This window comes from Schistocerca nitens, chromosome 1, assembly GCF_023898315.1.
Source record: "Schistocerca nitens isolate TAMUIC-IGC-003100 chromosome 1, iqSchNite1.1, whole genome shotgun sequence".
Classification (NCBI taxonomy): Eukaryota; Metazoa; Arthropoda; class Insecta; order Orthoptera; family Acrididae; genus Schistocerca; species Schistocerca nitens.
The window spans coordinates 1,080,692,941-1,080,719,412 of NC_064614.1; the positions used below are offsets into that span (position 1 = coordinate 1,080,692,941).

The 26,472-nt window shown below is 37.7% G+C and overlaps 1 protein-coding gene across 1 annotated transcript in view; it reads left to right on the plus strand.

The window, feature by feature from the left end:
• Positions 1-24,716, plus strand: part of LOC126198352 (atrial natriuretic peptide-converting enzyme-like) — a 280,495-nt gene extending 255,779 nt beyond the window's left edge. The window contains exons 7-13 of the mRNA XM_049934714.1: positions 598-804; positions 937-1,150; positions 2,199-2,344; positions 3,191-3,362; positions 4,998-5,251; positions 22,783-22,895; positions 23,540-24,716. Coding sequence (XP_049790671.1) covers positions 598-804; positions 937-1,150; positions 2,199-2,344; positions 3,191-3,362; positions 4,998-5,251; positions 22,783-22,895; positions 23,540-23,722 — 1,289 coding nt within the window. The 3' untranslated portion in view covers positions 23,723-24,716. The remainder of the gene's footprint in view (positions 1-597; positions 805-936; positions 1,151-2,198; positions 2,345-3,190; positions 3,363-4,997; positions 5,252-22,782; positions 22,896-23,539) is intronic.
• The last annotated feature ends 1,756 nt before the right edge of the window (positions 24,717-26,472 follow it).

Below are 26,472 nucleotides of genomic sequence, written 5' to 3' on the forward strand. Positions count from 1 at the left end.
TACTTATTTTCATTGTGTGCAACTCTATGTGATGTAACTATTATCTTTATTATTGAGTACATTTATATATATCATTCAATTTGTACAAACTTTTAACATCAACAGCATGCAAAACTCTTGAAGATGAAAAGAAATAAATAAAGAAAAGAGTAATAACAGACATTTTGGTTTGTAATGTAATTAAAAACTGTTTGTGTTAGTTAACTGCAAAATATTTGACTCATAATATCATTTAAAAAACCTGTACCCGTCATATCATTCTCTCAAATGGTTTGTCCCACATCTTATTGTCCTATGAACAAAAAATTATGATAAAGGCCCAATAAAGTGCATACAATTATCTGGATCTGTTGTTTGCACTTGAAGCTGACATTGAGTTTTTCAGTTCACACCATGTTTAAGGGGGCGAAGGCGTTTTTTTAACAATGAAAATCTTTAAAACATCCCTACCTTCATGCAGATGAAGGGAGATGAAAGGAAAAAACAATAATAAATAAACCACTAAAACAAGATAATACAGCTAGTATATTACTGACTAATCACTGATATTCATATAATTATGACAATAATAAGCTGCTTCTTTTTTCCATTCTGAAGGTTGTGTCCAGGATCTACACTCTCTGGGATTATCATCCAGAATATGTGATGGTGTTGTTGACTGTACAGATATGTCAGATGAAACAGACTGTAGCTATTGCTCAAAAGGTCTAATACACTGTGGCATCGGAAAAGCTTGTATTTCCGCTGATAAAGTTTGTGACGGTAAAAAAGATTGCCCAAATGGGAGTGATGAACGCCATTGTTGTAAGTATTTAGAAATAAATTCTATGCATAAATGTTCAGAAATTACTTTATTGTGTTGCACAGTTCCTGTAGTCCAAACTGCATTGTGCGGCTTAGTCTCGTAATTTACATTAGTCGTGTTTTTCATTTCAGTAACAGTTGCACCTAGCTTGTCTGTAGTTGAAACAACTCTTGCCTCCACAACACACTTGTCACACTATTTCTCAGAAGGTTATCTCCTACTCAAAGAAAAAGGGCAAACTGGAAAGCTGTGCACAGAAAATTTAAATACTACAGTCCCAGAGCCAAACAGACAAGCCACCCTAAATAATATTGCATCTTCAATGTGTCACCGATTGTCATATCAGTAAGTATTGACTTTCTCTGTGGAAAACTGTAGCCTATGTAGTGTACTAATAGAATTTTGAACAAATCCAATCTAAAATTCTGCACAAACAGTTGATACATTCCTGAAATTTCATATATGTAACATCAAAGGTTGTTGTTCACTGATAACCCATTTCACCAGGGCATCCTGTTGGCATGGAAATTCAGCATACATTTTGCTATGAGTTTGAAAAATTGTAATCAACACTTTACCAAGATTTGTTCTGTAGTACATGATGTTTTCCATGTTTCATTCAGTGTTTGTAGTTGCATCATTTTCCAAAGCAGAAAACTTTGCAGGGGCTTTAGATACAGACATACTGCTTCTATGATTAAAATAACATTTCCATGTTACTTGTTCATAACTTTCTGCAACAGAACCACCGACATCACAAAAAAAGAATGCAGCTTCTATGAACTTCCTTGAAGCTACAGAGAAAAAGAGGACTGAACAAGTGAAGAATGTCAGTAAAAATGTCAGAGGAAAGCATACTCAGATGTAGTCCCTAGTCAAATGACACACAAATGCATTACAAATAAGAAATGCCAAAAGTAGAAGCAACAGACATTTTTACACATCAGAAAATCAACAAAGTCAAGCTTTCCGGATAAATAAAAGTTATTGTCATACAAGCTGAAAATTTGGGCTGTGAAATTGCAAACACTATCCTACTTCCCTTCAGAAAACTTACGTGTTTCTACTTTGTATTTTTAAACCTCACTGATAAATGGAATGTAACAGTTCTTTTATTATTTCTGTAATTAATGTAATGGTATAGATCATATGACACAATAATAATACCACAGAATAAATTAACTGCAAAGGCAAAGGTCCCAATTTCAAGTTCCAGTTCTACACACAGTTTTGATGTGCCAGGAAGTTTCAAATTAACTGTGTTATAAAATGAACACTTGTATCTTACTTCCTAAAAATGTAAAGTGTAGGTTAAAATAGTTTTTGTGGAACATGATTAGTACTCTGTACTGTAGCAATATCCATTGTCTAACACAACTTTCAATTTATGTAGAACAGTGAACACTGTGAGAATAGAGGAAGATAAAGAACACAGTGAAAGATATGTTTACATGCAGGACCCTGCATCTGCAGACATAACTTTTGTACCAGCACCATGCCCAAAAAGAGAAGTTCTGTATATTGGATGTGGTGACCTTGGTAAGTAACAGATAAATGCTAAGATATAAGTTATCAAAACACACACACACACACACACACACACACACACACACACACACACAAAAATGACAACAGCACGAACAAGAATAATATTGATATGGAGTCATTATGCTAAACAAATCCATTTTTGTTGCACGGATGATTATAACAAACAGCCTCTACAAAGATTTCATAGCTTTAAAGTTGGAATGTTAGTACAGAAAGGAATCAGACATGTAGCTACATAGTTTAGAAAAACTGGTTGTTGCATATAAACAGTCTTCTGGATAATTTACTGCAGTTTAAGAGTATCTAAGGACATGCTGATGGACAAGTCACTCTGCTCACAGGGACTCTTAAAACCATTGTTTTGATTACTACATAACTCATGTTAGCAATAATATAATATTACAATATCTCATTAGATTAATGTATTTTAGTCTATAATGATTAATTAAAATGTACATCTTCAGTTATTTTCCCAAATCTTAGAGCTTTCTCTCTTAGAGATTGTTGCAACGATCATTCTCAAAATTTAATGCAAAATTGTTATATTTTTCTGATTCACAAAGTGCATTCCTGCTGAGTATCTAAACTCGCCCATACCAGTTGATTTACTCAAGAAAATATACTTTTAAAAACAGGTATAATATCTTCATGTTTCAAAGACATTTCTGTTGTATTTACTTTACTGTAACACCCATTCAGGACAGATTTGCCCCCATAGTGTTATCATCATTGCATGAGCTGCATCAGATCAAGGTAACTGTTAACAATTTAATCGTAGTGTTACGATAACGACTTGTAAAAGATTACTAGTACCATGAAACTTCTTTTTCCTTCTAGACTGTGGGACCCAACCAGCAAGAGGAACTTATGGCATTGATGGTCTCAGTAAGACAGCAGCTCACGGTGACTGGCCTTGGCATGCTGCACTTCTTAAGGATGGAGTCCATGTCTGTGATGGGACACTTGTGTCTCCACTGTGGGTGCTGACAACTACATCCTGTTTCCAGGGGTATGTCACCCAGATAATGTACTGCACAGTTGAGAAATAAATTTTACTGGTAGTAATATTAAACCTGTAGAGAAGATTACATGGGGTATACACACTGCCAGAAAGAAACATTGTACACCCTTTTGGAGGTTTCTAATTCACTCAAGATTTATTGTTGCAACCGCGAATGAAACGATTACATTTAGAGATCAATAGCACAGGCAATCTGAGGTACCAGGTATCAACCCGTGCTGAAACATCTGTATTAGTAGCTCCATGGGCGGCAATGCAGTTGCTGACTCTGGCATTCAGTAAATCATACAGATGGTGAATATTGTCCCGTGATACATTATGCCATGCCTGCTTGACCTGTTCACGTAGTTCTGTAAGAGTTGTTGGTTGACAAGTCACACAAGTCACTTCTCATCCCATCATACACCACATGTGCTCAATTGGAGACCTTACTACCAAGGGAAACTGATGTACGTCTTGTAGAGAACACTGTGTCATGCACTGTGTATGTGTGTGTGTGTGTGTGTGTGTGTGTGTGTGTGTGTGTGTGTGTGAGCATTATTCTACTGGAACAACACATCATCTTCTTGCCTCAAGAAGGAATGGGTCGAGTAACATTCTGCATGTACCGAGCACTGGTTAGTGTTCCCTCCAAAAACATGAAAGGTGAACAAAAGTTGTAGCTTACCACACTACAGACCAATAAGGCCTGGGATGGGGTCACCATGTCTTGGATGAATGCACTCTAAAAGACAGCATTCACCGGGTCTAAGTCATACCTGCCAATGGGCATCACACGCGTGCGTCAGAAGCTACTTTCATTGGTGAAGACCACAACAAGTCATTCCATCTCTTCCAAGTGATCTTCTGACAGCACTGGTCAAACTGTGCACATTAATGCTGGGGTGTGAGTGAAAGACAGGCTAGGTGTGTGCATGTCCATAGTCCCACTGTTAATAAACATTTCACAACACTTCTTGTTGACAAGTCTGGGCTCATAAGCTCTCTTATCTGTACTGTAGTAGCTGTACGAACTTCCACTGATGCCCTTATGATATGATGGTCCTGACAGGTGTCTGAGCTGTGTGGACATTCAGAACCTCGTCTACATGTGTGAGAACATTCACGTGATCTCTGATACCAGCTTAATTGCACAACTGATGCAGCACATCCAACTGTGTGGCGGTTCTCTGAAAGGATGATCCTACCGCTCAGAAAGCCACAATTTGACTCCTTTTAAACTCACTCTGTTCAATGCAGGAAGCATGATGCATCTCCTTGGCATGATTGCCTGCTTGCTTCACACATTTGCATGACACTGAGCATTCTGGCTGTGAGCATCCCCTATTAAAGGGTAGACACAAATGACACTCTGGTAGCTATGCCACTATGCTATCTATTGGCAGACAATGTTGAAACCATTATCAGTAGATCTACTACCCCCTGACAGTACACGCCATTATTGGACCAAAATTGATGTCATCTTTCCACATGTACCATTTTTTTCCCAACAGTGTATTGGTGAAGCTAACTATGTCTGAATTTTTGTTATCGAGATAGTAGCTGAAATGAATTTTCTCTGTTCTTACATATTACTTTTATTTATTGCATTTTTCATCTCATGCTGAGAAAATTGTTTCACAGGCAGGCAAAGGCACAGTGGACTGTACGGCTAGGAAGCATTCGTCTGTCTGCATCTACACCTTGGCAACAGGAGCAACCAATAGTGGGCATGATGAAGTCTCCAGTGGAAGGGAGCTCAGTAGCTATGGTGAAACTTGCAGAAGCAATAAATATGTCAGACTTTGTTAAGCCAATATGTCTGCCTAATGAAGGCAGTACTTTGCTACCCTATGCTAATACAACATACTGCAACACTCTTGGATGGGCAAAGAACCGTAAGTTACATTTTGGCTTTGTTTTCTGTCAAAGACAGCAACATATGATAGCTAATAAAGATGTAATCATCATTATTAAAAAGTATTCTCTGAAACATTAGTCAGGCAAATATTTTAAATGAAGTGGAATCATATCAGTAAATAATGGAAAGCAGTAAACATGACAGTCAACATGTAAACTTGTGAAACAGAGAGCAGTTGGCAGCTGTGAAAAGATGATTCATAAAATAAGCACAAATGGTTGATTGTAACTGTTTGTGCAATACGTGAAACAGCAACCAATCAGGAAAATCAATAGCACACAATAATATCTTAAAATCCTGTTTCAAGAGAGTGGAGAGTAGTGAAAGAAGTTAAGCAGTGGGTTCACACACATAGAGTGAGTGTTGTCTGAAGACTTTTTGTTACTTAATATGAATAGGAAGAGATAAAATGGCTGTAAGTATTGCACAGACAGAACAAAAAATTAAAATCAGTAGGAAACATTCTAAAGAAAAATGGAATCACAAATTTTTTAATAACAAATAATCCTATCTTTGAATTCCATCTGCAAACTTCAGCCCTACTGAAAATAATATTGGTTTCAAGAGGTGCTAGTAGTATTACATCAGGTCTGATACCGTCATACCTTTCAAAAGTATGATGATGCCATTTTGGCAGTGGAAATCTACCACAGTGATGGAGTACGGTTTACACTGTAGAATGTCATTCTAGGTGTTTTGATAGCACTGAAGATGCAACCTTAATAAAGAAATACAAGGACACCTTTTTGTCATATCGAACAACTGCAGTTTTTTTTCTGACAAAACACTATATGAGCAAATGATTAAGCCTTCAGAGGATTTAGTTTTGCCTTTACTGTTAGTTGCTAGTTGCACACTTCCATTAATGATGTGCTTACATCTTACATTTTCTCATGTAGTTTTTGTAAGGGCACTGATAACTACAATGTTAAGAACCTTAAACAGGCAACAACATTAGTTCAACACAAATGAAAATTTCATGTACTACTTTCGCATTTGGTTTTACTCTGTGTGTCATTTCACAAACCTTGGTAAATCAATCCAACATTGACAACTTCTAGGAACTCATCCAAAAGGTACTTTCCAATGAGACATATACATAAGAATAATGTAACAGAGGATTCTAATATTAAACTAGATTGGTAGAGGCAAAAATAAATAAATAAATATAGCTGTGGAAACAGACAGATAAAAGCAACATATAACCCGAAGAGAAGGGAATGTGAAAGTGCAGTATGTAAGACATGTTGAAATACACAAAGACAGTGAAAAGAAATTATCTTTTAAACTAAACCAAACACTGAAATCAGCTGTAATCATAATTTGTCCAGTATCTTAGTCATGATTATTGTTGTTTTTGTTCTTCATAAATAGGGCTTATCTAAAGACTATAGTGGCAGCTTTTAGTTCCATCATATTGTCATCAATGTAGAATTCATTTACAATAAACAAAATTTCCCTAAAATGATCAGTGTATAGTCAGTTGCAGGGTGCGAGGCTGAATTTTGAGCACTTCAAAACTAAAAGATTCTTTCAGTAGATGCTAACAAGAAAATGCAATAAGCATTGGGAATTCACTGATGTCGGAGATATAGGAATAGGCCACTTAATACTTCCAAACATGAGATGCATAGCTGTAAAAGTGTATATGTGTGGGGTGGGGTGAGGCAAATAATGAAAATCAGAAGGGTACAGAGTTCTGGACTTCACAACTTTTGATAAAAACGTATCACATTACACTAGTTTGATACTATGACCTACCCACCTGCTCATGTAGTGTAACTTGCAACACGCCAGCTTGCGACTCAGGGAGGTGAGGCAGTCCTGTATCGAATGCACATGGGCTACTACACTGGCCAAAATGTGTGTGGTTTTTCAGTGGTTTCCCATGCTCATATAGGCAAATGTTCGGCTGCTCCACAAATTCTACCTCAGAGAATACATACTGATACAATTAAAATGCAGTAACACATGGAACAAAGTTTACACTGCTCACAAGAGCTACAGAGTTAAACAATGAAATAAAATTTGCCATTTCCTGCGAAGCAGATCCCAAACTAGATGGGATAAATACTACAAAAAAGAAAGAAAGATTAAAGTTTAATACAATGATCATAACTATAAACTATCTAAAAATCTACATTCACTTAATAATACCTAGGTAGGGGTCAAGACATGACCTCTATTGGTGGGTGGGTGGAGGGGGAGGGGAAGAGAATCAGCCGCTGGCAAGTCAGGGTGGACTGCCTTTTCCTCACCTGGACATGGATTGTTGAGGTGGTGGTGACTGGAGATGTATAGGGGATCATCACTAAAACATCTCTGGTTAATAAAGCCTTTTATTCTTGACTGGTACAGGGGTGGAATCATAGAGGGAGAGAAGGCTGTTGTCCTCTATGACATGACAGAGGCAGCTCCTCGCTCCTTGGCTGCTTCCTGACCTCAGCTTACAATACACTGGGACAGATGGTGCTTAAACTGCAGCACCTGGCATGACTGAAGACAATGATGTGTGCTTGCCCTGAGCAGTGGTCAGTAATAATGTAGGCCTGCACAGGCAGTAAAACAGTGACAGTGCAGCTGAGTAGCTAGATTGCCCAGACTCAAACCTTGGGCAAATCAGAAAGATGGTTGCTAGCAGCAAGAAATCTCCCAATAAGCGACACAGAAGTAGCTCATGCAGAACAGTGTTTTCTCTCATGGCAGCAGCACTTTAGCCAGGAAATTATAACAGACGCGAGCACCCATCTGGAGCACCCATCTGTAACATTATGCAATGATTACTTCATTTGTTCTGTTTCCTTGTCCAAACAGCTCTTACAAATGCCCTGCTACAGCTGTAAGGTGCCCCAACTTCAACTTTCAGAGTGCCTGGCATAGTCTCCAGCGTCAGCATACTGAATAAATGTTCTTGTATTCTGAATATGCCCTCTTGCTCCATAGTGCCTGGCCTTTGAGCTGACAGGCACTTCTCCCCTTAACATCATTCTGCTATATCAACACTGGTTAGTTTGTTACATCAGACTAGGTTCTGCCAAAACATTACTCCCTCCCTTGAAGATATCCAGTCTCTTGATTGGAACCTGTTTACATTTATGGATGCCATAGATCTTAACACTGTTCCATGGGCAGACAGAAAAAGAACAATATTCTCCACTTTTCTTTACATTAATTTAGTGTAAACTACATGGTCCATTGCCCACCTACTCACTTAAGTCTTATTTTGAATCAACATGTAACAAACGAGAAAAATAAAATTATGACACTTTCTGCACTTAATAATGATTTAACAGCAAAATGTTCCACTCAACTGATTTCTCATGTTCAGTATTTATCCTTATTTCTCAGGTGGTTTCTGAACTCACTAATTCAGTACATAATCATGAGTTTTGTCTTTGTGACAAAAGGTTTGCTTATATTTTCTCAGAAAACACGATCTTAAAACTATTCTCATACAAAATCGTTATATGATACAACGATACATAGATATTGGTTAATAGTTCCAATTATTCCTTTTACTTTAAAGCTAATTACAGATTCTCCTTGCAATGCTATATTTCGTTGTAACTTTTTCAGCCCTGTGGCACTTTATCACATAAATTTAAACCATGTTATAGTTCTGGGTGGAGATTTTAATTTGCCAGATATAGACTGGGAGACTCAAATGTTCATAACAGGTGGCAGGGACAAAAAATCCAGTGACTTTTTTTTAAGTGCTTTATCTGAAAATTACCTTGAGCAGTTAAATAGAGAACCGACTCGTGGCGATAACATATTAGACCTTCTGGTGAAAAACAGACCCGAACTATTTGAAACAGTTAACACAGAACAGGGAATCAGCGATCATAAAGCGGTTACTGCATCGATGATTTCAGCCATAAATAGAAATATTAAAAAAGGTAGGAAGATTTTTCTGTTTAGCAAAAGTGACAAAAAGCAGATTACAGAGTACCTGACGGCTCAACACAAAAGTTTTGTCTCAAGTACAGATAGTGTTGAGGATCAGTGGACAAAGTTCAAAACCATTGTACAATATGCGTTAGATGAGTATAAGCCAAGCAAGATCGTAAGAGATGGAAAAGAGCCTCCGTGGTACAACAACCGAGTTAGAAAACTGCTGCGGAAGCAAAAAGAACTTCACAGCAAACATAAACACAGACAAAGCCTTGCAGACAAACAAAAATTACGCGAAGCGAAGTGTAGTGTGAGGAGGGCTATGCGAGAGGCGTTCAATGAATTCGAAAGTAAAGTTCTATGTACTGACTTGGCAGAAAATCCTAAGAAATTTTGGTCTTATGTTAAAACGGTAGGTGGATCAAAACAAAATGTCCAGACACTCTGTGACCAAAATGGTACTGAAACAGAGGATGACAGACTAAAAGCTGAAATACTAAATGTCTTTTTCCAAAGCTGTTTCACAGAGGAAGACTGCACTGTAGTTCCTTCTCTAGATTGTCACACAGATGACAAAATGTTAGATATCGAAATAGATGACAGAGGAATTGAGAAACAATTGAAATCGCTCAAAAGAGGAAAGGCCGCTGGACCTGATGGGATACCAGTTCGATTTTACACAGCATACGTGAAGGAACTTGCCCCCCTTCTTCAGCGGTGTACCGTAGGTCTCTAGAAGAGCGTAGCATTCCAAAGGATTGGAAAAGGGCACAGGTCATCCCCGTTTTCAAGAAGGGATGTCGAACAAATGTGCAGAACTATAGACCTATATCTCTGACGTCGATCAGTTGTAGAATTTTGGAACACGTATTATGTTCGAGTATAATGACTTTTCTGGAGTCTAGAAATCTACTCTGTAGGAATCAGCATGGGTTTCGAAAAAGACGGTCTTGTGAAACCCAGCTCGCGCTATTCGTCCACAAGACTCAGAGGGCCATAGACACGAGTTCACAGGTAGATGCCGTGTTTCTTGACTTCCGCAAGGCGTTCGATATAGTTCCCCACAGTCGTTTAATGAACAAAGTAAGAGCATGTGGACTATCAGACCAATTGTGTGATTGGATTGAAGAGCTCCTAGATAACAGAATGCAGCATGTCATTCTCAATGGAGAGAAATCTTCCGAAGTAAGAGTGATTGCAGGTGTGCCACAGGGGAGTGTCGTAGGACCATTGCTATTCACAATATACATAAATGACCTTGTGGATGACATCGGAAGTTCACTGAGGCTTTTTGCGGATGATGCTGTGGTATATCGAGAGGTTGTAACATTGGAAAATTGTACTGAAATGCAGGAGGATCTGCAGCGAATTGACGCATGGTGCAGGGAATGGCAATTGAATCTCAATGTAGACAAGTGTAATGTGCTGCGAATACATAGAAAGATAGATCCCTTATCATTTAGCTACAATATAGCAGGTCAGCAACTGGAAGCAGTTAATTCCATAAATTATCTGGTAGTACGCATTAGGAGTGATTTAAAATGGAATGATCATATAAAGTTGATTGCTGGTAAAGCAGTTGCCAGACTGAGATTCATTGGAAGAATCCTAAGGAAATGCAATCTGAAAACAAAGGAAGTAGGTTACAGTACGCTTGTTCGCCCACTGCTTGAATACTGCTCTGCAGTGTGGGATCCGTACCAGATAGGGCTGATTGAAGAGATAGAGAAGATCCAACGGAGAGCAGCGCACTTCATTACAGGATCATTTAGCAATCGCGAAAGCATTACGGAGATGATAGATAAACTCCAGCAGAAGACTCTGCAGGAGAGACGCTCAGTAGCTCGGTATGGGCTTGTGTTGAAGTTTCGAGAACATACCTTCACCGAAGAGTCAAGCAGTACATTGCTCCCTCTCACGTATATCTCGCAAAGAGACCATGAGGATAAAATCAGAGAGATTAGAGCCCACACAGAAGCGTACCAACAATCCTTCTTTCCATAAACAATACGAGACTGGAATAGAGGGGAGAACCGATAGAGGTACTCAAGGTACCCTCTGCCACACACCGTCAGGTAGCTTGCGGAGTATGGATGTAGATGTAGATGTAGATGTTAATAGTTTTGTCCACAGCTTAGTGGGTTTGTGCCTCATGACAGGAGAACATTGTGCGCAATGTGTCATTGGCAGCTGTCTCTCAGCTGATACAATGTCTCCCTGAGTTAAATGGTGCACTGTGAAAGAACAGATACACATTATCTTCTCTTACACTCAGTGCCTATAACATAGCAAGTATCATCAACTTTACATATTTCCTGATCACCAAGCACACATTCCTGAAGGGGCTGAGCCTTGTTGGCCTGATCACTAGCCATGCATCCATGTTTGCTCTTTCTTCTCTTCCTCCCTTCTGAGGAGATTTCACCATCACAGGTGTTGATGAATCTTTGTCCTTCAGAAATAAATGCATCTGTATCACATCAGTATCTACAACATTTTGAACATAAATAAGATCATCTATAACTTCCTGTGCATCCTCCACTAAACCCACAACAAACTTACCATCTGCAGTTACACTCTGTGTAGGGGAAAAGAAAAGAAAACAATTGGCACATGTACTTCCGTGCACATCTCGTCCAGTCTCCTCAGCCCATTATCACCCAGCAGGGTAGATACTACTGCACCTACATTAAGATCACCCATGTTACTTACACCCTCATTTACTTCAGTACAGCCCATAGTAATACTCTGTCTGGCACTACAGCTAATTCAGACTTACATTTCCACAAGATATTAGAGCTGATAAAGCCACACTATTCTCTTTAATTTCTGCAGCTACTTTACATGTCTAAAACACAAACTATTAATTTCTTTCTCCTCTCTTTCCACTGGAGTGTCCTTTCCACAAATGGCAGCCACTGAAGTTGAAAAATTTCTGACATTAGAATGTAGCAGTCAGGAAGTGGCCCTTACTGTGGTGTGAGAATTAGTTTCTGGCCAGTCAGGATGGAGTACTATTTCCATTACTGGATGTGGGCTGTGGAGGTGGTGGCAACTTGAATTGTAAGGCAGACTTCCATGAAACATCCCTTTTTAAGAACGTTTCTGTTTATGACAGTTACAGGGATGAAATCATAGCTGGAGAGGATGTTGTCCTCTGTTAAAGTACTGGCCACAGATGACTGAGACAGATCCATGCTACTCAGCCACTTCATAGTCACAGTGTATGATAAACTGGGTGGATGGTGTTTTACTGCAAAGCATGGCATAACTCAAGACAATGATGTGTCCATGCCCTGGGCAATGGTCAGCAATGACATAGGTTTGTAGAAGCCAGAGAACAACAACTATGTAGCTGGACAGCTAGGTGTCCAGATTTGAACCCACAGCACACTAGGAAGGAAGTCGTTAGCAGCAGGAAGTCACCCAGATGTAACACACCAATGCAAAGTTGCCAAGTTGACTGCATACAGATTAGCTCAGGCAAAAGCCTGCAGCTACTGGTGGTAAAGTCCATGAATGACAGCTGGCTGCTTCATCTTGTGCTGTCAGTGGTCTCAGTCTCGAGTTATTGGCTGGCACAGACTGCTTCACTGGGCATATTGTATTCAACTGGATACCACTGTGCACAATGAACATCTGAGAGTTCTAAATTAGGTTGTATACATTTGAGTCGGGCTGGATAGTGTTTTCCCCCACAGCAGCACTTTGGCCCATCAATTATAACAGGCTGGAGTGCCCAGCTGCAGCTATTAGGCTATGATGACATCATTCACCCCTGCTTTCCCATCCCGTAAGCTCTTCCAGACACACTGCCACTGCTATAAAGTGTCTCAACTTCAATTTTTGAAGGTGGTGTCTGGCATATCACACAGCATCAGCATATTCAGTAATTGTCTTTGTGTCCCGAGTAGGCTATCTTGCTCCATAGCACCTGGCCATTGGGCTGATGGGCACTTCTCCATCTATGATGTCATTCCGCTGATGTGACACTGGGCAGTTCATTACACCAGAAAGGTTGGGGCCTAACACTTGGATCAACTCCAACAAAAACAATGAACTGGCTGATGAGTCTCAGTTGTTACAGACAAAAGGTTCCTTCTTCAAGCACTAAAGCAGGAAGAAAATGACACACAAAGATAATAGAGGTTTACCGATGCCTCTTCTTCAGTCTCCTTCTTGTTTCTTGTTTATCCCAGCTTCTTGAGATCTCTTGTGAAGAGACACAGTACAACATGTTCATTAGTGGTGTGGGACAATCAATGAAGTTACACAACAGTTGGTAATTTAACTTTTGAAACGGCCAGTTTATTGGCATTTCTCAAAATTTTGAATAAACTTTCAGTTCATTTTTGTCAAAATCAGCACTTGCCTCAAAATTAATTTCCAACTTTGTGCATTAAGTCCAAGCATGTTTGCAACTATTGTACACGGTTCATTGGACAGCTTGATCATGACCTACCATGTAACATATTTCAAATCGAGCGCGCAGGTTTCAGTTTTCCCTAATGGGCTAAATGAATCTTTTGTAATAACATGATGTATATATCTCACATAAAGTCTAAATGAAACTAGATTTGTCTCCATTTGGGTCAAAATCACAAAAAATAAAATTAACTGCACAGGTCAGCGAACTGTGCACGCCCACATTTTGCACTCTTAAGTGATAACTTGTCTCAGAGTAAAAGCCACACATAAATTCACACTTTTTCATGCACACAAAATTCAAAACACCTTTATATTAAACAGAGAAATTATGGCTTGCAATTACTATTAAACATTTTCTGTTCTGAATAAACTTCAAGAACTTGTATTTGAAAATCAGTAACATTTTATCGCCTGAAAGAAACTATTAGTTTGCTAAAACAGATTCAGATTACAGTCAACTCGTGTCTAGACAGTGACATCACGAATCGATACTTGCTTGGAATGAACGAAATACCTGTACTGAAAAATACTGTCTGTTGAGTAATTTACTGACTTTTATAACAAATTTAGTACCCCTTGCTTCGCTACACTGCCCCTCAATCTGTAATTTCGCGATAAGATCAAAGGCATTACAGGATTCACTGGAGCATGCTAGGGTTGCGTACTGTGCTGTTATACCTTAGTTCAGCAATCCCAAGATTCAAACCACACGTTGTAACATACACTTTACACCACATTTTACATGAGTAATTGTATATGGGGGCCTAACAGAAATTGCTCATTTAAATGAATCTCCAAAAGTCAATGAATTTGTTCGAATTTCACTTTTTGACATGATGCACTTCACTATTTGGTGAGAAGCTCTTTCAACTGGCTGCACAAGGCAGGGATTGCAGCCAGTTCCAATAGAGAATGGATAGAGCTGCGACCTCCACCGAGCCGTACACGCAGCTATAGTTGGCTCAGTCATCTTCTTCTTTCTTGCTCTTCAAACTTGCCATGTACAGTGTTCGGTTTTGTCAACAGAAAAACGAAGTGAATGCGTAATTCTTCCAGTTATTCGGCAAGTGTGTTTCATAATTTGTTTAATAAAGATTATTTCCTTGAAATTTGGATTACAGCATCTGTTGCCTGCTTCATGGCTTACTGCAGTTTGGCAATATTCTCATTGATGTGTGCATCGTGATATACTGCTGTGTTTAAAAGGTTTCAAGTGTTGGTTTATTGTTAAAAAAAGTGTGCTATGGATTTGCTTGTGCATTTTTCCCTTATTGTACAGATTTGCATCTTCATCATAAATACAGTGAGTATTGTTCACCTGTGTTTGTTTTGGTGCTTCCCCCCACCCCCACCCCCACCCCCCACCTTATACATCGTCATTCAATATTGAAGTTCGTTCCATCACATAATTGTCCTCAGTTTTATTAGATAATAGTCTTTCCAGCTTCTTACCATCGTACCTTCATGTGATTTGTATCCTTTTCCCTTACCATAATGGTTATCAGTTTATCATGAAATTCAAATAATTATTTTTGTATGTTTTGTTTCATGCTTTCATTGTCTTCAGCACGATTTTCTTTTTATTATGTTTTCCAGATTATAATGTCAATTAGACGGTTACATCAGCTTCCTTTTCATTCCTTTCTTATATTTCCTGTAGCTTTGATTGTGTCCATTACACGTACATGAAATATACTATCTACCATTAATACATATAAAATTCTTTCAACAATTCATAAACATAAAATACTTATGCCTCTAACGTAGCATTCTTTTAAAGTTAACCAATTATCTTGAAGTCAGTTAATCTTGCTTTCTCTTGTTCTTCGATCTATTAACTGCTTCTTTTCATAAATTCTTTTCTGTGAACTTTATCATTTTAATCTTCTTAAATTATATTATCATGATATGTTTGCCATATCACATATATTATATTTAATAATAATTAAATAAAATAATCTTCTTAACTATATATAAAATAATCAACAAAATAACACATCTTGTAGCTCATCCTGTGGCTAATATCAGTGTCCTGTTAGTAAATACTCTTCTCATTCTCTTTTCCTTTATTTTCTCTTCATAAATGGTACATATTTTCTAATTGATAATATTTCTTTATCTCTGTGTGGTGGAATAAACCTTTTATCACATCAGAATCACAATCAGCAAGTATATAACTTCCTTCATGGGGAATCCGTATTATTCTGTATGGTCCAGTATATGAATATTGCTATTTCTTATTTAACCTTTTCTTTACCAAGGCCTTTGGATGGTTTCTCAACAATATTTCTTCTCCAACAGCATAGGTTATTACCTTCCTCACATTTTTATTGAATTTTGCCTTTCATAATTGAGCTTGATGTTATAGATTTAAGTAAATTTTCTTTGAAATGTCCTCTTTAGTGAGATTGTCTTCATCAATTTGTGGACATCCCTGTAGCCAGTCTTGAGAATCATCCTTGCCATACATCACTTGGTTAGGCAAATATCCTGTAGAAGTATGAGGCAAGTGTTTAATATTGTATTCCTTCATAGTCTCTCTCCGGATTCTGCTGGTGTAATAGGCAGCATTGTCTGTCAATATCATCTTCGGTTTTCCAAACTCTGTTACAAAATCACTGACAAATTTCTTTAACATAGGTCACACATGTAGATTCCTCAAAGGATTCCTCCAGCATCACACAAAAAATCTAGACCCCAAACACATGGTACAGTCATTCTTGAAACAATTAAGAAGGTACTTTCCATTGAAGCCCCCCACATCATAATGTTGACTCATGCCTGCTTTGAGACCTTTTGCACTTTCACACTAAATGCTCCAGATACAGTACATCCAGTAACAGGAAATGTAAGCACTTTTGCTCCTCAATTAATTTGTTTAAAACAATCCTGCATCATTACGCTAGTGGTTGCTCCAGTATCAATCACAATTTCAGCAGCAATACCATTTATTACTGCTTGAACTACTGCCTGCAAAATTCATCCACTTTTATTCGAAATGTAAGGTGGTCCTCCAGTCAGTTCCTCCCTTAGGTCCAAATAATCATTATGCCTCAGTACATTCACTTTAAAATGATGCCTGCCCTCCTCATCCTCTCCAGTCATCCTAGGAAGGCTTTTAGTGACTGGTTTTAGTTTAATCTTTCTGTAGATGTCATATTCAGTGGTTCATGCACTTCAACAATACATACAGTATGGTTGGAATTTGGTAGATGTTTGCAACTTTATTGCTCTGTTACCGAGTGGTATCGGTCATTGTGGTTGCTGTGCTTGTTGAGTTACATTTGTATCTACCCATCGAACTTCAGGTGTCAAAGGGTCTATACTATCAGGATTGTCTTCTGGGTATATACCACATTTGTGTGAATTACCACACCGGTTATTTGAATCATTATGTGTGCATTTACGATTTGGTTTTCCTATACTAATCTGATTCACCTGATTATTATTATTTCCATAGGTTTCTTTAGTATAATAGGTGTTACGTTTATATTGATTATTATTGGCTTTACTATAGCCATAAGATGTCGCTTGTCCACCTTCGTGTAGTATAGGTTTAGTATTTCCATCTCGGTTGTCATTATTGTTAATAATAATAATATTATTATTATTACTATTATTATTATTATGTTTTGAGATAGACATTTGATTATTACTCCATACTCGGGCATCTTCTAGTATCATATTGATCGAACCAACTACAGACAAACTGTTCCACGACATAGTCAGTGACATTTATAAGTTTCTCACGTATATGAATAGGTAATCTATCTAAAAACAAAGATGATGTGACTTACCAAACGAAAGCGCTGGCAGGTCGATAGACACACAAACAAACACAAACACACACACAAAATTCAAGCTTTCGCAACAAACTGTTGCCTCATCAGGAAAGAGGGAAGGAAAGGGAAAGACGAAAGGATGTGGGTTTTAGGGGAGAGGATAAGGATTCATTCCAATCCCGGGAGCGGAAAGACTTACCTTAGGAGGAAAAAAGGACGGGTATACACTCGCACACACACACATATCCATCCACACATATACAGACACAAGCAGACATATTTAAAGACAAAGAGTTTGGGCAGAGATGTCAGTCGAGGCAGAAGTGAAGAGGCAAAGATGATGTAGAATGACAGGTGAGGTATGAGTGGCGGCAACTTGAAATTAGTGGAGATTGAGGCCTGGTGGTTAACGGGAAGAGAGGATATATTGAAGAGCAAGTTCCCATCTCCGGAGTTCGGATAGGTTGGTGTTGGTGGGAAGTATCCAGATAACCGGGACGGTGTAACACTGTGCCAAGATGTGCTGGCCGTGCACCAAGGCATGTTTAGCCACAGGGTGATCCTCATTACCAACAAACACTGTCTGCCTGTGTCCATTCATGCGAATGGACAGTTTGTTGCTGGTCATTCCCACATAGAATGCATCACAGTTTAGGCAGGTCAGTTGGTAAATCACGTGGGTGCTTTCACATGTGGCTCTGCCTTTGATCGTGTACACCTTCCGGGTTACAGGACTGGAGTAGGTGGTGGTGGGAGGGTGCATGGGACAGGTTTTACACCGGGGGCGGTTACAAGGATAGGAGCCAGAGGGTAGGGAAGGTGGTTTGGGGATTTCATAGGGATGAACTAACATGAATGTTAGGTGGACGGCGGAAAGACACTCTTGGTGGAGTGGGGAGGATTTCATGAAGGAAATCCTCCCCACTCCACCAAGAGTGTCTTTCCGCCGTCCACCTAACCTTCATGTTAGTTCATCCCTATGAAATCCCCAAACCACCTTCCCTACCCTCTGGCTCCTATCCTTGTAACCGCCCCCGGTGTAAAACCTGTCCCATGCACCCTCCCACCACCACCTACTCCAGTCCTGTAACCCGGAAGGTGTACACGATCAAAGGCAGAGCCACATGTGAAAGCAACCACGTGATTTACCAACTGACCTGCCTACACTGTGATGCATTCTATGTGGGAATGACCAGCAACAAACTGTCCATTCGCATGAATGGACACAGGCAGACAGTGTTTGTTGGTAATGAGGATCACCCTGTGGCTAAACATGCCTTGGTGCACGGCCAGCACATCTTGGCACAGTGTTACACCGTCCCGGTTATCTGGATACTTCCCACCAACACCAACCTATCCGAACTCCGGAGATGGGAACTTGCTCTTCAATATATCCTCTCTTCCCGTTACCCACAAGGCCTCAATCTCCGCTAATTTCAAGTTGCCGCCACTCATACCTCACCTGTCATTCTACATCATCTTTGCCTCTTCACTTCTGCCTCGACTGACATCTCTGCCCAAACTCTTTGTCTTTAAATATGTCTGCTTGTGTCTGTATATGTGTGGATGGATATGTGTGTGTGTGCGAGTGTATACCCGTCCTTTTTTCCCCCTAAGGTAAGTCTTTCCGCTCCCGGGATTGGAATGACTCCATATCCTCTCCCCTAAAACCCACATCCTTTCGTCTTTCCCTCTCCTTCCCTCTTTCCTGATGAGGCAACAGTTTGTTGCGAAAGCTTGAATTTTGTGTGTGTGTTTGTGTTTGTTTGTGTGTCTATCGAACTGCCAGCGCTTTCGTTCGGTAAGTCATATCATCTTTGTTTTTAGATATATTTTTCCCACGTGGAATGTTTCCCTCTATTATATTGAATAGGTAATCTCCCTTTCAAAATATGTATCACTTCTCTGTGGGAAATAGGACCACTCCAGCACCTCATTTTATTAATGTATTTCTCGAAATACTGTCTTAATGAACTTCGTTTACTATTATAAAACTCCGGTTGATACACCTCCTTTTGTAGCCTCTCTTGTTTGCTACTCGACCAGTATTTTGCTAAGAAAAGTTGTTCAACTCTGTGCACATATTACAATTCTCACTCGCTTCTGCATCCCACAGTGCTGCTTCACCTGTGATCTTGGACACAATAAATTGAAGTCTATCATGTTCAGACCAACTGTGAGGAAAAATACACTTAAAATTGTCAATGAAAATTTTTGGATGGATGTTATTTTTTTCAGTCAAAAAGGTGGGAAACTGTCTCCTTTTGAATATGCTTGTCTCAACCTTTAAAGACGACAAGCACCCTCTTTGGACAAAAGTGTCATTTTCATTTCCATAACAGTCACTAAATTTATCGGGTATATTCCCACAACAGTTACATTTTACTTCACTACAGGGTTTATTATTCCTATGTCTGTCTTTGGAATAGTTGTCTTTAGTCAATACATTTTGTGAAGATTTTTGTTCTAATTCTGACAATTTACAATTTGTTTCACTTTGCCACTTAGGTAATTCTTCAATTACTTTATCTTTAATAGCCTGAAACTCACTAGTAAATAACTTGATAAGTTCATCATTTCCCATCTGTTTTTCCTTAAATACCTCAGCTTGTTTCAACTCGAGAGTGGTATTGACTTTCTCTTTGATTTCCTTATTTTTTAACTTCTATCCACTCAGAAAGATCATTATCTAATTGTTTAGTTTGGTCTTTTAAACATTTATCTATGCCCTTGCAAGTGTCTATTTCGAATTCTGACATCTTAGACAGATCCTCAATTTGCACATTAGTCTTCAAGTAACTACTTTCAAAGTTATAGATTTTATCTGACAAATCACTATGCCCCTTTGAAATAGTTTCATATTTATTCTCCATCTCATTAATTTTACCATAAATTCAGTGTGTAGGTTAGTCATATCCATGGAAACTTTTATTTCTAATTCATTAAATTAAGTATTTAATCGTTCTTCTTGCTCTTCTTTTAAGTTATCGAATTTCTCATTTAATTGTCTATTATCATCTTTAAGTGACACAATTTGATTTTCAAGTGACTCAAACTTGTCAAATTTTTCATTTAGTGAATCCATATTTTCCATTTGAGCATTGAATTTTTCAGTTCGGAATCCATACTTCTCATCTAAATGTTGCATATTCTCAGTTAACTGACATTATACTCGCCATGAATTTAATAATAATATCATCTTTAAGCTCTGCAACATTAGATGTAAGATTCACACTTCCCTGTGAAACTTTGGTATTTATAGACTCCTGTGTATTACTATTTCTACTTGTACTCAGGTCTGCTTATACTGTCACCTCCACATCAATAATATTACTATCACTTAAATTATGTGATTGCTGTCCTACATTTATTACATTTGGGACTCTTTCACTAAGATTTTCCTCAATCAAATTATCCGATTGCTGGTCCATAATTGGTTCCTTAGTTTCACTCCCCTCATCCATCACTTCCAAACTCTGGGTTGCATTATCTCGTGCTCTCCTTGTTCAGGTGTACATTTTTCCTAGTATCTTTATACACAGTTAAAATATCAATATCAACACAACACACAATTATTTGTTTGTTAACAACATATATGAACAACTGTGCTCTATTCAAAGATGATTGTTTATGATAAAAGCAAAATATACTTTCACCAACAGGAGAACTATTCTTTTCTGCTATGTCTATCCTACTCATACCTGCGAGTATCTCACATTAGCTGGGAGTACTTATCCTTTCCAATGGGTCGATGTTCGTGCCTTGGGCCTGAAGTTGTTAGTATATCCTTTTCAGGCCTCAAGTTGTGGCACCAAGTATTTACCGATGCCTCTTCTTTAGTCTGCTTCTTGTTTATCCCAGCTTCTTGAGATCTCTTGTGAGGAGACACAATACAACACATTCAGTAGTGGTGTGGGACAATCAATGATGTTACACAACAGTTAGTAATTTACCTTTTGAAACCACCAGTTTATTCGCATTTCTCAATATTTTGAATAAACTTTCGATTCATTTTTGTCAAAATCAGCACTTGTCTCAAAATTAATTTCCAACTTCGTGCATTAAGTCCAAGTGCATCTGCAACTATTGTACGCGAGTCACTGGACAGCTCAATCACGCGCTAGCGTATAACATATTTCAAATCAAGCATGCAGGTTTCAGTTTTCCCTAAAAAATTACTCTTTTGTAATAACATGATGTGTCTATCTCACATATAGTCTAAATGAAACTGGATTTGTCTCCATTTGGGTCAAAATCACAAAAAATAAAATTAACCATGCAGGTCAGCGGCTGTACATGCGCACCTTTTGCACTCTAAGTGATAACTTGTCTCAGAGTAAAAGCCGCACATAAATTCACATTTTTTTCATGCACACGAAATTCGAAACACCTTTATATTAAACAGACAAAATTACGGCATGCAATTACTATTAAACATTTCCCATTCTGAATAAACTTCAAGAACTTGTATTTCAAAATCAATAAAATTTTATTGCCTGAAATAAACTATTAGTTTGCTAAAACAGATTCATTTTACAGTCAACTCATGTCTAGGCAATGACGTCACAAATCGATAATTGCTTGGAATGAATGAAATACCTGTACTGAAAAATACTGCCCATTGAGTAATTTACTGACTTTTATAAAAAAAAAATTGATACCCTTTTCATCACTAAAGGGGCAGCAAATGGAAGTAAAATCTACTCACAATTCATACAAGAGAGAAAGATGAGAAATAATTCCACAATGGATAGTGCAATTTACGGTTACAGGATGTTGGTTGAAAGTAACTGGTTGTGGAAATTAATAACATTTCTCGACAGCAGCTGAGATGGTTTTCACATGTGACTTTAGCACATTGATAGAAAGCTGTTTATGCATGACAGAGGGCAGGCATCGCTTAACAATCCACTGGATTTGAAATATTTTCATACAGTATACCTACAAAAATAATTCTTCCCTTCATATGCAGACATTTATCTTTTAAATCTACAACAGGACAGCTGTGAAGAAATTTTTTTTCCATGGGAAAGTTGACATCTACTACTTTTTCCATTTCCTCTTTCATAACACAGCTGAATTACTGGCAATTAGTTTCAGAGTTTCAGTTGTAGTATTTAAAGAAGTACAACAACAAATGAAGATGTTTCATTTTTTGCAGTGTTTGTACACAGTTTGTTGATATATGAGTACTCTTCTATTTTGCATCAATATGCTGAATGCATGACAAAAATATTGTATCTTATCACTACTAATAGAGGCACAAATTATACACAGGAAGAAAATCCAGTAATATACATACAATGGATAAAGAAGAAGTTGTCAGAATCTAAATTAATTGGTACAGCATCTTTTTCCACAGTGTTCTGAATAACAAAACATTCTAAAAACTTTTCACTTGCAGGAGAACAACTGCAACGAATTGAAATCAAGATTACCCCAATGGACCGTTGTATGAACATCAGCTTTCCAACTGTTAACAGTGTCTGTACAGAGTCTTTTGCAAAAGACTGTAATGTGAGTATTTAATACCTGTCAGTATTTTTTTCCAACTGTATATTATGTATATTGTAATTACTGAGATGTATCTTAAATCCTTGCCATAGAACATCTGGCACGTTCATTCTCGGCGAATAAAAAACAGATAGCATTTAAAAAATGATAAGTTTTATTATTAAACAAATTATCAACTGGGAAAATCATCAGTCATATCATATTCTTCTATAAGAACAAAAAATAAGGGGCAGAAAAAGCAAATCTGCAATCTCTGTTCTTTCTTTGATGATAAACTGCCTCAGGAAGTTGGCAGCACAATCTGGAGAAAACATCTTACACCCCATATATGAGAAAAAAAGTGTTCTTGATGTTTCAGGTGTATGTGTTAATGTCTTCTCTTGATTTTGGATACATATTATGATTATTATTTTTTCTTCTTTTATTCTTTCACATTTATTGTTTTTTAAGTGATACTTTTTCTCACTTGAATTTTAGTGTTCCTATTCTTCTTATTTTTTGGGTCACATTTCTAACTTGCTGTTTCTATTTATGGTAAACTTTTTCCAGTTGCAGTTTGCGTGTAGTTTTCATTGTTGTCTTTGGAAAAACTGCAGTATCTTCCTACAGTCTGTTTCACTGTAAACATAAATTTTTCATTATTTCAGGAAGAAGAAGTAGCCGGAAGCCCTATGGTATGCTTGTCTTCAGACAGCAAACGTTGGATTCTTATGGGCCTAAGCAATTGGAGAATAGCATGTGCTGCATCTGGAATGGAGCGACCACGGTTATATGATAAAATTACTTCAAACATTGACTGGATATTTAAAACAATGCAGACTGTCACGTGAGTTGTGTAGGTGCATCGACAGCAAGACTGTCTTCATTTCCAGAAGACTGCTATTTTTTAAAAAATAAATTTACATGAGATCTCCAAAAACATGAACGATACTGTGTGAATAATAACTGAACAATCAGATAAGTTTTCTTAGATAAAATTTCCGGCTTACAGCTAAAAAAAGTGTTAATCTATTCCATGCTCATTAAAAGCAAGATTAGCCCCAATGAAGGAATATAGGAGCAAATTTAAGTACTACACATTTGGTACTGGGGCATACCTGAATTTAAACCTTAATGGAAATGCAGTTTGTACTGGTGTACAATACTGATCATAATCTGCAGCCTATGAAAGCCAAACTATATAACTAGGCATAAAACTGCTGTTACCACATTTATAAGCTATAGGCAACACCCTAAAAGAATAAAACTTTTGTTACGAAGTTACTCATTCTTTAACTGTCAAGATGAATTTTCATTATTTGTAAATGAAACAAGTAGTTATCAGCTGCAGATGTAAAAAGTATATCTTCTGAATTCTGTCTATTGTGACCATGACAGAAGTATGCTACAACCATGTATTTTACCATGTTCATTTCTCCAGAGCAAAGATCTGAAAAATTAACTATTTATAACCTCACAAAGTTAGAAAATACTTTTGTCAAATTTGAAAAAAAGCCAACATCAAAATTTGTCAGTTGGCTTTAAGAACAAAAGATAGTAGTAATCAGTACATGTAACGAAAATTGAATGCAAATATTTTCATTTCAGTATTCTGGATGTTACTGTTGTTCTTGTTTACAGTTACATATTGACATATATAACGTTGTTTCAATGTAAACGGCATACAATATCTAATTTTAACTGAGAGAAGAGGGAATTAAAGACAGTATATGTTTTTATATAGACAAAGTACTTTTGATTATGTAAGCATTGAAAAATGTTGACATACGTACCATTGTCTGCCATGTAAATACAATTCATTGTTTATATCATGATATCATCATACATTTTGTTTCATTTCATCAATTTTCATAAGTGACATCAAACTCTATGTAATTGTATATTACAAATAAAAAGAATTGTTGCTTGTTAAAAAAATTGCATGTAAATTATTCCTTGTGACTTAAAAAGAGCATTCCTTTTCATCACAATGTCTAGTCTTATGAAAACACCTATGAGTTTCCAATTAAATGGATTTTATGTATAATTTAATTTTTCATGGGAGTAGGGGAGAAGCTAAATTTCATTGTTCTAAAAAGAAATGTGCACTAGTTGAAATAGCACAGGGGAAACATTCCATTCTTCTGTAAGAAAAACTCCAGTATGGTCAGGTAGTTAATTTAAAAAGAAATAAAAAATGAAAGGCTTGTCACATAAGAAGATCGATAATATTTTGATCCTCAAATAGACCAGAATAATCTGTTAAAAACAGCAACTGTCCCTCAACAATCAAGGAAGATGGGAACCCTAGACTTGCACACCAATCTGTCCATTTCCACAGTGTAGAATTAGGGAATGCTTCAGACTGCAATTGGTACATGAACCCAGTCATTAGTGTACCCTGGCAGGGTTTTCATAAAAATGCCATCTCAGCTTTTCTAAGATCATTGCCATATTCTACGGTCATTGCAATATTCATCTTAAATGCTGCTATAGTGAATGGAATTTGAGATCCTGAAGTGTTGAGCGGGTTAGCAGATGAACACCATGTTTGATTGTTTTTGTCACTATGGGATAAACAAAATTCCAACTCCTACATATTTAGAGCAGCCTGAACAGCAAACACAATATCATTGAGGTTTTAGAGCCTGGTGTATAGCTTCTCTTTCAGACAATTACATATGGTATACATCATCAAGGTAATGCTTGGTCAACACTGGAAAGAATGTGTATGATTTCCACCAGGAATGGCAGATACAATTGATTCTCAGGCTGATATGTTTGTCCAACATGTCATCCATGAAATATATCCAAACAGTTGGACGGCAAATCAAACAATGGAAAACCCAGGATGGAATGTAACAAAATTATTAAAAGGATAGTTGCCACTGACCATATAGAGAAGATGCTGAGTCACAGATAGGCACAACAAAAAGACGTCGCAATATAAGCTTTTGGCCAACAAAGTCTTTGTTAAAAATAGACTACAGACACATTCACACAAACGCAACTCACACACACACACACATGGCTTCAGATGCTGGAGACTGTGGTCAGGTGTGTGTGAGTTGCTTGCGTGTGCGTGTGTGTGTGTGTGTGTGTGTGTGTCTGTGTGTGTGTGTGTGTGTGTATGTGTGTGTGTGTGTGTGTGTGTAAGTTTTGTCTATTTTTGACAAAGGCCTTGTAGGCCAAAAGCTTATTTCCCCGACAGATTTTTGATGTGACTATCTGGGACTCAGCATCTCCACTATATGGTGAGTAGCAGTTGGCTGGCAACTTGTTTGTCACAGCCTTCAGCAACAATTGTTCCACTGTTGAAGTTTTGTGGACTCTAATACAAGTTGTGTGTAGGGACATTTCTCAGGAACACATAAAGTCCTCTTTGGTATTAGAGTCTCTAAGACATGTCGACTGTTCAAAGTGAGTCCTGTAAACTTAAACATGTACCTGATTTGTGGCACTATTTTCATTTTAGTTTCCCTGTCTTCCTTTATGTTGAAACTTTCATAAATACTATTGTACTACCCAATAGATGCTTATTAAAAATAAATTTTTACTAGAAATATGTATTTTGTTATTAAAATATCTTAATTTATGTTCA